At 36.7% G+C, this 14,373-nt stretch overlaps 1 protein-coding gene and 1 long non-coding RNA gene across 2 annotated transcripts; one reads left to right on the top strand and one right to left on the bottom strand.

Annotated features, from left to right (window-relative positions):
• Positions 1–2,478: 2,478 nt before the first annotated feature.
• Positions 2,479–3,274, bottom strand: LOC126752137 (uncharacterized). The gene has a single exon (XM_050462713.1). It carries the CDS (start codon positions 3,157–3,159, stop codon positions 2,773–2,775), a length of 387 nt encoding a protein of 128 aa, XP_050318670.1. The 5' UTR covers positions 3,160–3,274; the 3' UTR covers positions 2,479–2,772.
• Positions 3,275–8,668: 5,394 nt separating this feature from the next.
• Positions 8,669–10,651, top strand: LOC126752971 (uncharacterized). The gene is made up of 2 exons (XR_007666073.1): positions 8,669–8,885; positions 9,119–10,651. It is a non-coding gene; the product is annotated as an uncharacterized LOC126752971 (long non-coding RNA).
• The last annotated feature ends 3,722 nt before the right edge of the window (positions 10,652–14,373 follow it).

Below are 14,373 nucleotides of genomic sequence, written 5' to 3'. Positions count from 1 at the left end.
TTTTTCAAAATTATAAATTTTAATTTTTTTTTACACTTTTCTCTACCTTTTTCATTTACATATATTCTTTTATTGTCGTAGTAATTATCATGTCCTTTTTTCATTAATTTGCTTTATATTGCCATTGCCTAATTGATTATTTTCATGTTTGTTGTAATTAGTTGCATATTTGGTTTTAGGAGTGTTAGGATTGTTAGGAGTTTTACTTCGTAACAACGAATTCAACGTTCCTTTTTCAGTGTATTACCCATTCACATATATCTCTTCCATTAAATTTAGCCTTGAGAACACTTTTAGATGTCTCTTTGAGTTGTGCCTTTTCGGTAGAGTCATTATTTCTTCTTCTTTCTTGGTGTAGACACCGTTTACGCGATTATATTCGAGTTGAGTAGAGTCATCAGTCTTTTTTTGTACGCAATAATATTCTGTTCAATATTCACTTGGTAATTTCCAGCCATGACTATAAAATTTTCTTGATTTTATTATAGAGTATTTTTTTTGAAAATTAAAATGTTGTTTTTCGTTGAAGTGCCTTTAGTTCACATTTGGCGAATATATTTCGATATTTTCAAAAATCCAAAAAAATAAAAATTACCACACTTTTTTTCTAGTGGGTTTTCTGTAAGATCCTTTATATCCCTTTCATCTTTTTCCCAACAAATAATCGAATTTAGCACTTTTTTTGCTGGTTGCCTCAGACAAACACAACACAACTTTTTTGTACGTAAAAACCAAAATGTTTTTATCGAAATATTTTCATTCTACTTTCATATCCCAGAAAGAGCTTTGTTTGTCCTAAGTATAGTATTTTGAATTTAAATAAATGTTCTAAAATTATCTGCTGCTTGTTAGGCGACATTTTATCGCGATCCACTATCATAATCGCATTCCAATTCAGCCGAATTTTTACTAAAAGCTTAAAACTGATTTCCGCCACTAGGCAAATTTTCGGTCATCGTCTAAAGTGTGTTATTATACCCTGAACAGTGTATAGTAAGTTTGTGACGACGTTTGTAATACCCAAAAGGAATCGTAGCAGACCCTATAAAATATATCGTCACCTAAAATGCAAAATAATGTAACATCACTTTTCATAAGTTTACAGGCGAACGAAAAACGATATAATACCAACCACTAATATTGAAACAAAATGTAAGTTTTGTTTATAAAATAGTTATAATATCTGAACGATTTTCAATTTTTTTGATACGATGTTTTGTATTTTAGGTGACGACATATGTATATAAATGATCAGCGTGATTAGCTAAGTCGATTTAGTAAATCTGCCTGCCTGTTTATCTGGTATCTGTCCGTCTGTATACATGCTAACTAGTCCCTCAATGTTTGAGATATCGATCTGAAATTTTTCACATGCTCTTTTTCACCAAAACGCTGCATATTTGTCGGAATCGCCGATATCGAATGACTAAAGCATATAGCTGTCATGCAAACTGACCGACCAAATTCAGGTTCCTGTATGGAAAACTTTTTTATTTGATAGGGCATCGTCACGGAATTTGGCATATATTACTACCCAAGTCATCGCTATAATCTCCCATCATATTGTTGAGATCGGACCACTATAAAAAAGATTTCGTATCCCAATTATAATATCAAAATGTACAGTATTCGAATAAGTATTGGACCAACCCAATTTTTTTCGAGAAAGAGAGCCATAGTTAAGAGTTAAATTAACTTTTTCCATTTCCATTTTTTCGTTTTGTTTACCCAAGATTGAAATGTTAGCCTTTAAATTTCGAAATTTAGCTAATTGAAAATATAATAAAGAATGGAAGTTACGAAAAAAGTAAATATTGGGTAGTCGAAAAAATATTTTCGTATTTTGTCAATAGTTGTTGTTGCAGTCGTATATCTCCAATGATACTAATCACATTGTGTCATACCATATAGTGTTGGAAAGGTGAGATTTTAAGCTTCATTTAACCAAAAAAAATTAAATTTGGGAAATTTAAAAAAAAAGTTACAGCTGTTCAAAAATTAGTAAAAATAATGAAGAAATTCGCTATATTTTGAAATTTTGTTTAAAAAAGGGAAGAATGCCACACAAGCCACCAATGAAATTTGTGTATCAGTTCGTTCGCTTCCGTTCTGGAAATTTCGAAATTTCGATTTGCACAGGGGAAAGTTTTACACTGATGCAATAATGTCTGTAGCGGAAAAACAGCAAAAAGTGGTACATATTTTTTATATATTTATTAGTATAAACATAAAAAAATAAGATGAAGTTTGATCGGAAATACGAAAAGACTTTTTCGACTACTCAATATATAGGCACCATCCATGTTTTCCTCTGTTGTTTTGTTGCTGTAGCGGCAAGAAACATTTCTGAAAAAATTTTAAAGAATGCTGCCGAGTTGGCAGTCCTTGGCCGAATCAAAAATCGGTCCGTTCGGGTTACGTAGACTCGACTGTTGAACTTTTTTTGAAATACCGACCAAAAATTTTGAAATATCTCCATTTTGAAATTATCATTATTTATTTCATAATATTAAACTTATGAAATTTCTTTTATTTTTAATATTTGTTATTTTCCTTTTTAAAATTAACACAGCAATTTTCAACATTTAAATATAAATGAATTCTTTTTGCAAAATCTCTACATTGTAAAAACTAATACTAAATATTTACGCGCAAATATCATGCACAATGAAAAGCGGCAGTGCTAAAAACGCATTGCTCTATTACATATGTATATACATATGTACACATATGTATGCATATAAATGCATATGTAGCTTATCCTTTTCGAACCTAAATTATCCTTGTCGAACAGTTGCGATAGTAAGCGAATTTTCGTTCCGCCTTCTTGCCATCTGCCTCACAATGTTCACTACGCCCAAACTGCACGGTCGGATAGACCTCCTCCCATTCGGCTTCCGAGCGACTCAATACACCTTTGGGACGCCCGTGTGCTTGCTGCTGTTTCTGTTGCGGCTGCTGTTGACTCGCCGCCGTCATGGTGCTGCCGATTTGATCCTCCACCGGCAATGGATTGTTCAGCATCTGGGTGACGCTGCGCGACAGCAGCACCGGCTGTATGCGGTTGTAGCCATTGCAGCTGGGCTTGTATCGTGCGAACTTCGTCGATAGACGCGCCATTTCGTCCGACATCCACTTGTGCACCGATTTTGTGGGCATTATGTGGCTTGTTTTCTATTATGTTTGTAATTTAATGCTTAAAAATCGCGTTGTCTGCACAGCGCCGCAGTGCTCGTTGTTCGAATGTTGAAAATGCACTAAAAGTGCAGCGAGGCCAAGCGCACCGTTTTATGCGATTGTCTAATGTGTGGCACATAAACTAATTGCTGAGTTTCTTTTGTAATGCAAAAACCCTTTCAACAAGAAAAATGATGCTTTGCTTAAGTGAAAGAGTCGACACAATTTTTGTGAGTTTTGCATGATTTTTGAAATTTTTGGAGACTCCTATACAAATTGTGATTTAAATTCTTTTTTTTAGTTTGGAAATCCAAATTCACAATTTGCTAGACTATACTGGGCCATTCGAAAAAAATATATATATACATACATACATATATGATTCTTATTCTGTTTGAAAGTCTCAAAAAGCTTGGTTCCATTTTATCTACGGTAAAATAATAATCTCTTCCTTTTACAAAATTGCACCGCATATTTAGTATAAGTTTCGCCATGTAGAGAGTAGACGGCTACTCTTTTCTATAAAAAAAAAAATCCATTTCACTAATTTAGTAAGATATTCTTTAAATCTTTAAAACCATATTACAAAAAATTTGTTCTATTCTAATTAACTTTTGGTGTAACCTGTTTTTTATTAAAACATTTGGTAACCCTACTCAAAAAATATTTAATCTCAAAGCTTTCTGCAACTAGTTTAATTTGATACCCATATCGCCATATTTTTTCACATTATACCCTTTTTACTTAAAGTTTTTTAAAAAGTTGGCAACTCTACCCAAAAATATTTTCAATTCTAAGCTTAATTTAACCTCTTAAGTGTGATACCCACGCCGGCATATTTTTTACCTTATTCCCTTTCACGTGAAGTTTTTTAAACAGTTGGCAACTCTACTCAATAAATATTTTAACTCTAAGCTTTCTGCAACTACTTTAGTTTGATGCTCATTACGGCATTTTTTTCACCTTATATCGTTTTTACTTTTTTACATTAAATAGTTGGCAACTCTACCCAAAAATATTTTCTATTTGAAGCTTAATTTAACCTCTGTATGTGATCCCATATCGGCATATTTTTTTACCTTATTACTTTTCACTTAAAACTTTTTTGAAAAGTTGGCAACACCACCAAACAAAAAAAATTCAGTTCTAAGCTTAATTTATCCTCTTTAGTGTGATCCCATATCCGCATATTTTTGTACCTTATTACTTTTCACTTAAAGTTTCTTAAACAGTTGGCAACTCTACTCAAGAAATTATTTAACTCTAAGCTTTCTGCAACTACTTTAGTGTGATAATGGATATCGGCATATACTTTCAATTTATATCGTTTTTACTGAATTTTTTTAAATAGTTGGTAACTCTACCCAAAAAATATTTTCTGCTCTAGGCTTTTTTGTTCTATTCTTATTAAAATTTGGACCAACCTCGTTTGCTTTTTGTTCCTAATCTCGTGGTTTGGGATCGTTTATATTTCAAAGGTTTTTTTTTCAACCGCTCGATAGCTTTATGGTTATAAGTGATTATTTTATTGCGCCAAATTCAATGCCGTAAAATTCTAAATTAATTAAAAAAGCACCAGAAATAACTCCCCCTTCAAAATATGCAACTTTTCGCCACTTTAAAATGTTTCCCAAACAAAAGTTCGTTGAACACATGTCGTTACCGATAACCTCCGCTCCCATTGTGTGCTTGAATATATTGTTGCAAAGCTTTTCTTGTACTTCTGTACAGTGTTCTAACAAAAACACAAACAACCACAACAACAATTATAGAAATGCATTTACTGCAAATATTGTGTGATGTCTGTCCGCTATCGATTGGCTGTGGAAGCCTTTTCACCGTTTTCACGCTTGACTTGTTCGGCGGGTGGCTTGGAGGTGTGAAATTGCATCAGCAGCTGATGTGCAAGCAGTTCATGAACATTGTGGCTTTTCCACTCGCCCACATACACACCTACATGCATACTATATGCGGCCGCATAATTGCAAGGCCGCCGATTGCAACACACTATTTATCTGTTTCGTTGGTTTCTACAAGTTCTTCTAAGTTTCTGCTTTACCCGCATTATATCAAAGGTCATTAAGATGCAAGAGACGCAATGCTTGTTAGTTCAAAACATATATTTTGTTAAATAATTTACATATCTGTATGTGTATGTATGCATTAGAAATCAATATATTTATATTCGTTATTAGGCGAGGTTAGGGACCGATTGACCTGTGTTTACAATTTCGTTATTTAATATTATTAAAGTTTAACTTTTATTTTGTAATGCCAAATGAACTGTTAGGTTTCATTTAACTAATAACGGTACTCCTATGAACCGAATTTATGGTAATTATTTGACTCTGGCAACATCTAGCTCATTTAATGATCGCCGACGTAAAAGTGCTCCAAATTTTATAAAACTTTACTGAAATTCTCAGGAAAATCGCTGGCGCCCTACACAGGGATGTACAGGATTTGTCTGAAAAGTAGTAGGACTGATTTTCTTCCGCCGCGACCGTACTTCGGACTGGATTCGGTAGAGGGCGTTCCTAGCTAACGAACAAGCGGCTGGTCAGCGGCTCCGAGCACATGGAGAGTCAAGTCAAACATTTTCGCGCGACGTGTTTCTGTGAGTGGTGCAAGCCGAAAAGGCAGCGTTCGCTAGAGCAGAGGTACGGGATTATATGCTGTGTGAAACTTGGGAAATCTGCGACAGAGACGTTTGATATGATCAAGCAGGCTTAGCCAGATGTTGCTTTAGCAAGACGTGGTGTGTTTCGGTGGCACCAGACCTTTTTGGAGGATCGGGAAGAGATCGCTGATGAATGAGCAAATCCAAAGTGAAAACGACGCTCGTTGTCTTCCTCATGGACAAACCGTCAACGCCAAGTTTTACGTGGAAGTCCTCGAGAGGCTCAAACGAAGAGTCAATCGGGTACGATAAAACATCGCAGTCGATTGGAAGTTGCAGCAAAGGTCATTAAGATGCTCGACTCTAACTGATTGGTTCAATTAATTTTTTAAATCGACTCAGTCCTATTACTTTCCGGACAAATCTTGTATATACTATTATTATTTTATATAATTATATTAAATGATCACAGTGACGAGCTGAGCTGAGCCACGTTCGTCTATCTGTCCGTCTGTATATACGTGAAGTGCTTGAGTTTTCGAGATAACGTTTTGAAATTTTTTATTTTCCCTTTTTTGCGCCAGCTTCTTCTCATTTGTCGGAACCGTAGATATCAGGATCGGGATCGGGAACGTTAAAATTAATATCAGACAACAAAGATGGACTACCGACTGACCCATTCATAAATTTAGGTAGATATGGGGGAGATTTAACCTGGAATCCCAATGAAAATGATTTAAGGCAAACAGTAAAAATTGTTTTTGAACGGACTCTAATTTTTCCGAGTGGACTTGATTACTAGAGTGCCAGAAGCTTACTCTAGTATAAGCCTCACCAAAGAAGTAAAAAGGATTTTTGCAGTAAGCGGATCCCTAAATTCTTTAGACCAACATTTAACAAAACTAAGAGCGGCTTTGGCTTTAAGATCCATGGAAGATGCATGAAGATTGAAATTCAGCTTGAGGTCATAGTTACTCCCAATCAACAAAGCTGCATACTTGCTCCAAGCTAAAGTTGTATTACTTTTTACCATATTATCACGACAGTCGGGTCTACGTAAACGGAACGGACGCGGATTTTTATCCGTCCAAGGATATATAATTCAATTCCATACGATGTTTTTTAAACATTTAGCTCCTGAGAAAGATAACTGAATAAGCGCTGAAAGCCAAATTCTCTAAAAACAAAAACTAGTGTTATTTAAAAACCCTCATATTTAGTAAGACTACAGTCAAATGTTTCTAATGTGTACAGCTGAAATTGTGTCATATTAATTGCGATTAGCATCAAGCTATGTAAAAGTATGAACATGTAATTCTTCGACCAACAAAATCCTTCGAAAATTTCAATGTTATTACTTCTTATATGTTTGGTGCAGAAGTGTGCATCGATCTAAAACTCAAACAATTAATATAAAACTACCTTCCAAATATTATATTGGCTCACCAGACGCAGTAATTCCTGGCAGTCGTTACACACACTGCCACGCTTCGCCAGCTTCCCGACAATTATGGTCAGCATTTCACGACAGTTTTCTTCTTCCGCCTGCAAGGAGTCGTTTACTATGGCCAGTAGGAGTATATTGAGTAGATGCAGAGCGGCATTCGGTAGACTCTTTCCACAGTTATTACACCCGGTAACAACACAAGTCAGCAAGTTATTGTATAGCCTAATGAGCTGTAGTTGGCTCAAAATGGCGAGCTTCACAAACCAATTGAAACGTTCCAGAAAGCATACAAGCAACTCATTGGTCTGTATATTCAAATTCAATGCGCGACACAAGGGCTCCGCCATATCCTTACATTTTGTCGAGCATTGTGTTTGTTGTTGTAGTTGCTCGCTATGCCGCCGCACAAAACCATTCAAAAGCTGAGAGATTTTCAGTAAGTTCAGTAGCCACATGTGATTGCCAACATAAACGAGCTCGAATAGCGGATAGCCGAAGAGATCGCTCAGCAAGAAACGGTAGTGACAAGCAGTCAATATTACAATCCAAATAATCAATATGAATTTGAATAAAAGTAAACATTTCATATACAACTCAATTTCAATACTTCGGAACGTCAGCACGGCCACCTTTTCCTGAATTACAAATAATTTGTTGAACAATTTCAGCAAGGCTTTGCTCATACTCATCGTGTGCAGTTGATATATGATGACGACGATGTTAGCGATAACGGAAACGTAAAATAGTACGTTGTAAAAGATGGTGGCATAATCATACATTGAGCATTTCCGAGCATAATAAGACAGGTTTAGCAAAAGTATGACGGGTATTAACGCTAATATCGATGAATACGTGAGGATAATCAACAACAATATGCGTCGCAGTAAACGTCGTTTGAGTGGATTGCGATTTCGTTGCTCCAACCGTTTTGTAGTGTTGTTGTAAGTGAAATATGTGATGTTTAAAAATCTCACCATTCGATAGTAAAACTGTGCGCAAAAAATAAACAATTTATCCATTGTGCGTTGTCTATAGCGTCGTAACGTAATAAAAATTGAGAAGTCGTCACTGAGAAATATTAGTAAAATTCACTAATATATTTGTAGTGACAAATTAAGTTTTATGGCATCAACATTAGTGGTAATGACAGGCATAATGAGCAACTTAGCCGTAGCCCTTGACCCGGTGCACATCGCCATCGACACTTAGTATACGTAATATTAATATTAATACCTATAAATATTAATTATTCATTTGAATATCTTTTAATGAATTATATATTATATTATTCATGTTTCAATTTTATTAATGACAAACTCAAAACTGTTTGATATCTATTAGTTTGATATCATTACATATTTTTATATACTTTTTCAATTTTTTAGAATGACAAACTCAAAAAAACTTTTTAAGAGTTCTTCTTTAATTTGATACCCATATCGGCATATTTTTCAGCTTATACTTTTTTTAAATTTTTTAGACAGTTGGCAACTCTACACAAAAAATATTTTAACTCTAAGCTTTCTGCAACTACTTTAGTTGGATGCCCATATCGTCATATTTTTCACCGTATACCCTTTCTTACTTATAACTTTTTTAAAAAGTTGGTAACTCTAACCAAAAAATATTTTCAATTTTAAGGTTTTTGAAACCATTTCAGTTTGATACCCATATCGGCATATTTTTTCCGCTTATATCTTTTTTAACATTTTTTTATGCAGTTGGCAACTCAACTCAAAAATATTTTCTAGTGTAAATTTTCTGAAACCTCTTTAATTTGATACCCATGTCATAATGTTTCCTTCTCTTTTGAAATTTTTCTTAAATTTTTAAACCGTTGACAACTCGACTTAAAAAATATTTAAATCTCTAAGCTTTTTGAAACCACTTCAGTTTGATACCCATATCGGTATTTTTTTCAGCTTATTGCTTTTTACTTAAAATTGTTTTTAAAGGTGGTAACTTTAAAAATAAATAAATTCAAGTGAAAGCTTTCTGAAACCTCTTTAGATAGATACCTACATATATCGGCATATTTTTTCAGCTTAAGGTTTTTTTTTACAAAATTTTTAAACAGTTGGCAACTCTCTTAAAAAACAGTTTCAGTTCTAGTTTCTTTCTAAAATATTTTCAACAACAAAGTCGATTCGCTTCTTCATCTTATTATTACTTTATTAAAATTGTATAAAAAGGTGGCAACTCTACTCGAAAAATATTTTCAAGGCCAAGTTTCTGGTAATCACTTCATAACTATATACATACATACATATGTATGTACGTACATACATATATGTATGTATATATGTATGTATATCTTTGTTTTATCAGTTTTACCGAATAATTCCATTTTTAAACAGTTGGTAACTCTAAGCACAAAATATTTTCAAATGTAAGCTTTCTTGACCATATTCAATTTAAACCTCATAATGCAATTATAAACTGTTCATCATATAATTTTTTTACTCTGAAATTTTAACACATGTGGCAGCACTTGCCTTTTCTGTTTTAATTTAAATGTTGCGGAAGCCTCCTCAAGTTGATACCCATACGAGTATATCATATACTATTACTTGTTTAAAAAAAATTAAACAGGTGGCAACACCCCTCTAAACATATTTTCAATTGATAGCTGTCCTTAATCCCTTTAGTTTGATACCCATATCTTTGTTGTTTTATTTAATAATTTTTTTATAATTAAAACCGGTTTTTGCTAGATCAAAATTTTTGGGTTTCTAGATTAATTTGTTTTAGTGTTATAGCTTCTTAAATACTTTTAAAAATACCTGTGCGTGGCAATAGTTTGATTTTCTCCATTTGCTATAGTTTGGTTGCCCAAGAATAACTTTGCTAAGTTCTGATAAGTCAAAACGTCGTGAAGTCAGTCAACCGAAAACATGGAGGATTGTAGTGGCAGTGGTTCTTCTTAGGGCTCGACTATCGTTGAAACGGTACAACTCATATTCTATTATTTTTATCTTTAATTTACTATGTGTATTATTTGGGAGATATAAATGTATCATGCAGCCTTAGATTTCTTTTTTATTTATTTATCCAAAAAAGCATTAAAAAATGGTTTAAAAATAGGTAAACCTGCTTTAAAGTCGAGAAAATGATTGATAGGACGCCGAAAAAGGCTTTTGATTTTTATTTTCAGAAATTGTATAACATTTTTAATATTCATAAGCAGGGTATAAATATTGTATTTGCTCACAAAAAGAGTTTTCATGAATGAGTAAGAACTCAGGGTATAACGAGACCCAGTCCCCGAGGTACTGTACTTCAACTGTATGAATACACGCAACTGCTAAACTTATGCGGAGTCTCAAAACCAAGTTGGAGAGCGTTAAAAGATGATATTCTTCATTTTGATCGAAATTTTTAATAAAAAAAGTTATAAAAATCAATAATTTAAAATGTTGTTTTATTATAAATTGCTCGCTATACTCACCTCTACTATTTTTATAAACTTTTCAAAAAAAATGTTTATTAAAACCACAGAAATATAATGCATAATTGAATTGATTTAATTTAAGCTCTTAAAAATGATTTTATTTTATTAAAAATGTTAATTAAAAACAATATATAAAACATTATTTTTATTATAAATGGAATTTATAAACAATTGGTAAGTACAAAATAGCATTTGAACCCAAAAAAATCTCTCTTAACAGCCGAAAATTCACGAAAAACTCACCAATTCACGCCGTTTTTACGCATGAAATACATAAGAAAATATATACTTTTCATGCACGTAAGTATGTCTAAGAACTATGTAAAATGTATATAAATTACAAAAAAGTTATTTAAAATACTTTAAAACCCGAATTTCGCGAAAAAACTCAGTCAATTCGGCACAATATTCATTAAAATATGCACATATACGCAAGCCACTAATAAATACAAAGAACACATGAGCACACAATACTTAAACGCTTCGAAAAAGCCCCCCCTTTGTAGGGGTGCGAGCAGAAAGCGTTCCATTAGCTCCGCTATGCCTCACGCTTTCATATGACACTTGAATCAACTCGATCGGTCGCCGCAGACCGGAGTTACAGCCAATTAAAATATTCAAACGTTCTTAACAAGCCCCCCCTGTGGAGGGGTAGGGGCGGAAAGCGTTCCATGAGCTCCGCTATGCCTCACGCTTTCATATGACACTTCAATCATCCAGATCGGTCGCCGCAGACCGGAGTTATAAGCATTTAAAATATTTACACACACTCACCCACACTCACGCACTCAGAAAATTGAAATCACAAAATCTGCAATTTTCCTGCATTTTGCCTGGTGAGGTACTAGGCGCCCAAAATCGTACAGCAAGTGGCTGCGCCAATTTTTTGTCGTCCTTCTGTTTTTCCTGTTCGCCTGGTAGCCCAGCCGGCGCATGGTACATTTGTTTCGGCCGTAGCTTCGCCGTGCGTGGGCCGATCTGGATGATTGAGGTGTCATATGAAATGAGGCATTTTGGAACCTTTCCGCTCATAGGTTCAGCCGTTTAAATTTTTAAATGGCTTAGCTTCGGTCCGCGGCCCGATCTGATGTTGAGTGTCATATGAAAGCGTGAGGCATAGCGTTCACACACTCACCCATAGAGTGGGGCTTGATCGGACGTTTAAAGAAACTTTTAAATACCCCGCCACAAAAATATTTGACCGGTCCGCGGCGACCGGTTCAAGTGTCATATGAAAGCGTGAGGCATAGCGGAGCTTATGGAACACTTTCCGCTCATACCCCGCCAGAGAGGGGGCCTTGTTCGGAGCGTTTAAATATTTTAAATGGCTATAGCTCCGGTCCGCGGCGACCGATCGGGTTGGTTCAAGTGTCATATGAAAGCGTGAGGCATAGCGGAACTTATGGAACACTTTCCGCTCATACCCCGCCAGAGGGGGGGCTTGTTCGGAGCGTTTAAATATTTTAAATGGCTATAGCTCCGGTCCGCGGCGACCGATCGGGTTGGTTCAAGTGTCATATGAAAGCGTGAGGCATAGCGGAACTTATGGAACACTTTCCGCTCATACCCCGCCAGAGGGGGGGCTTGTTCGGAGCGTTTAAATATTTTAAATGGCTATAACTCCGGTCCGCGGCGACCGATCGGGTTGGTTCAAGTGTCATATGAAAGCGTGAAGCATAGCGGAGCTTATGGAACACTTTCCGCTCATACCCCGCAAGAGGGGGGGCTTGTTCGGAGCGTTTAAATATTTTAAATGGCTATAGCTCCGGTCCGCGGCGACCGATCGGGTTGGTTCAAGTGTCATATGAAAGCGTGAGGCATAGAACGAAACTTTCCGCTCATCGCCCCGCCAGAGGGGGGCTTGTTCGAGCGTTTAAATATTTTCATGCTTATAATACGGGTTGGCGCCAGAGCGTGAGGCATAGCGGGCTAATGGAACACTTTCCGCTTGTTCGGAGCGTTTAAATATTTTAAATGGCTATAACTCCGGTCCGCGGCGACCGATCGGGTTGGTTCAAGTGTCATATGAAAGCGTGAGGCATAGCGGAACTTATGGAACACTTTCCGCTCATACCCCGCCAGAGGGGGGGCTTGTTCGGAGCGTTTAAATATTTTACATGCTTATAACTCTGGCCAGCGGCGACCGATCGGGTTGGTTCAAGTGTCATATGAAAGCGTGAGGCATAGCGGAGCTTATGGAACACTTTCCGCTCATACCCCGCCAGAGGGGGGGCTTGTTCGGAGCGTTTAAATATTTTAAATGCTTATAACTCTGGCCAGCGGCGACCGATCGGGTTGGTTCAAGTGTCATATGAAAGCGTGAAGCATAGCGGAACTTATGGAACATTTTCCGCTCATACCCCGCCAGAGAGGGGGCTTGTTCGGAGCGTTTAAATATTTTAAATGGCTATAACTCCGGTCCGCGGCGACCGATCGGGTTGGTTCAAGTGTCATATGAAAGCGTGAAGCATAGCGGAGCTTATGGAACACTTTCCGCTCATACCCCGCCAGAGGGGGGGCTTGTTCGGAGCGTTTAAATATTTTAAATGCTTATAACTCTGGCCATCGGCGACCGATCGGGTTGATTCAAGTGTCATATGAAAGCGTGAGGCATAGGTTGGAACACTTTCCGCTTGCCCCGCCAGAGGGGGACTTGTTCAGCGTCTAAATATTTTATGAAAGCGTGAGGCATAGCGGAACTTATGGAACACTTTCCGCTCATACCCCGCCAGAGAGGGGGCTTGTTCGGAGCGTTTAAATATTTTAAATGCTATAACTCCGGTCTGCGGCGACCGATCGAGTTGATTCAAGTGTCATATGAAAGCGTGAGGCATAGCGGAGCTTATGGAACACTTTCCGCTCATACCCCGCCAGAGGGAGGGGGCTTGTTCGGAGCGTTTAAATATTTTAAATGGCTATAACTCCGGTCCGCGGCGACCGATCGGGTTGGTTCAAGTGTCATATGAAAGCGTGAAGCATAGCGGAACTTATGGAACACTTTCCGCTCATACCCCGCCAGAAGAGGGGGCTTGTTCGGAGCGTTTAAATATTTTACATGCTTATAACTCCGGTCTGCGGCGACCGATCGAGTTGATTCAAGTGTCATATGAAAGCGTGAGGCATAGCGAAACTTATGGAACACTTTCCGCTCATACCCCGCCAGAGGGGGGGCTTGTTCGGAGCGTCTAAATATTTTAAATGGCTATAACTCCGGTCTGCGGCGACCGATCGGGTTGGTTCAAGTGTCATATGAAAGCGTGAGGCATAGCGGAACTTATGGAACACTTTCCGCTCATACCCCGCGAGAGGGGGGGCTTGTTCGGAGCGTCTAAATATTTTAAATGGCTATAACTCCGGCCAACGGCAACCGATTGGGTTGGTTCAAGTGTCAAATGAAAGGGTGAATAATAAGAAAGGCAACTACTTACCTTTTGAAGGATGTTCGTCCGTAGGGGGTGTGGTCCAAGAATTAATTATTTAAATCTTTGTAACCCTAGTTAGCGTGCATCGATCAGGTTGATTTAAGTGTCGTATGACAGAGCTCTGCTTAGTGAAGCTAAGATAATCGAATTGAATTAGAATTACCGTAGAGCAAATAGAACACGTTCTTTTACACATTTATTTTTATTCGTTTTGCATTGCAATGATAATTTCAAAAATACAATAAAAATCTTTCCT

This window comes from Bactrocera neohumeralis, chromosome 3 (assembly GCF_024586455.1).
Source record: "Bactrocera neohumeralis isolate Rockhampton chromosome 3, APGP_CSIRO_Bneo_wtdbg2-racon-allhic-juicebox.fasta_v2, whole genome shotgun sequence".
NCBI classification, from domain to species: domain Eukaryota; kingdom Metazoa; phylum Arthropoda; class Insecta; order Diptera; family Tephritidae; genus Bactrocera; species Bactrocera neohumeralis.
The sequence above is the reverse complement of the archived record's forward strand: the minus strand, read 5'-3'. Positions and strand labels throughout refer to the sequence as shown.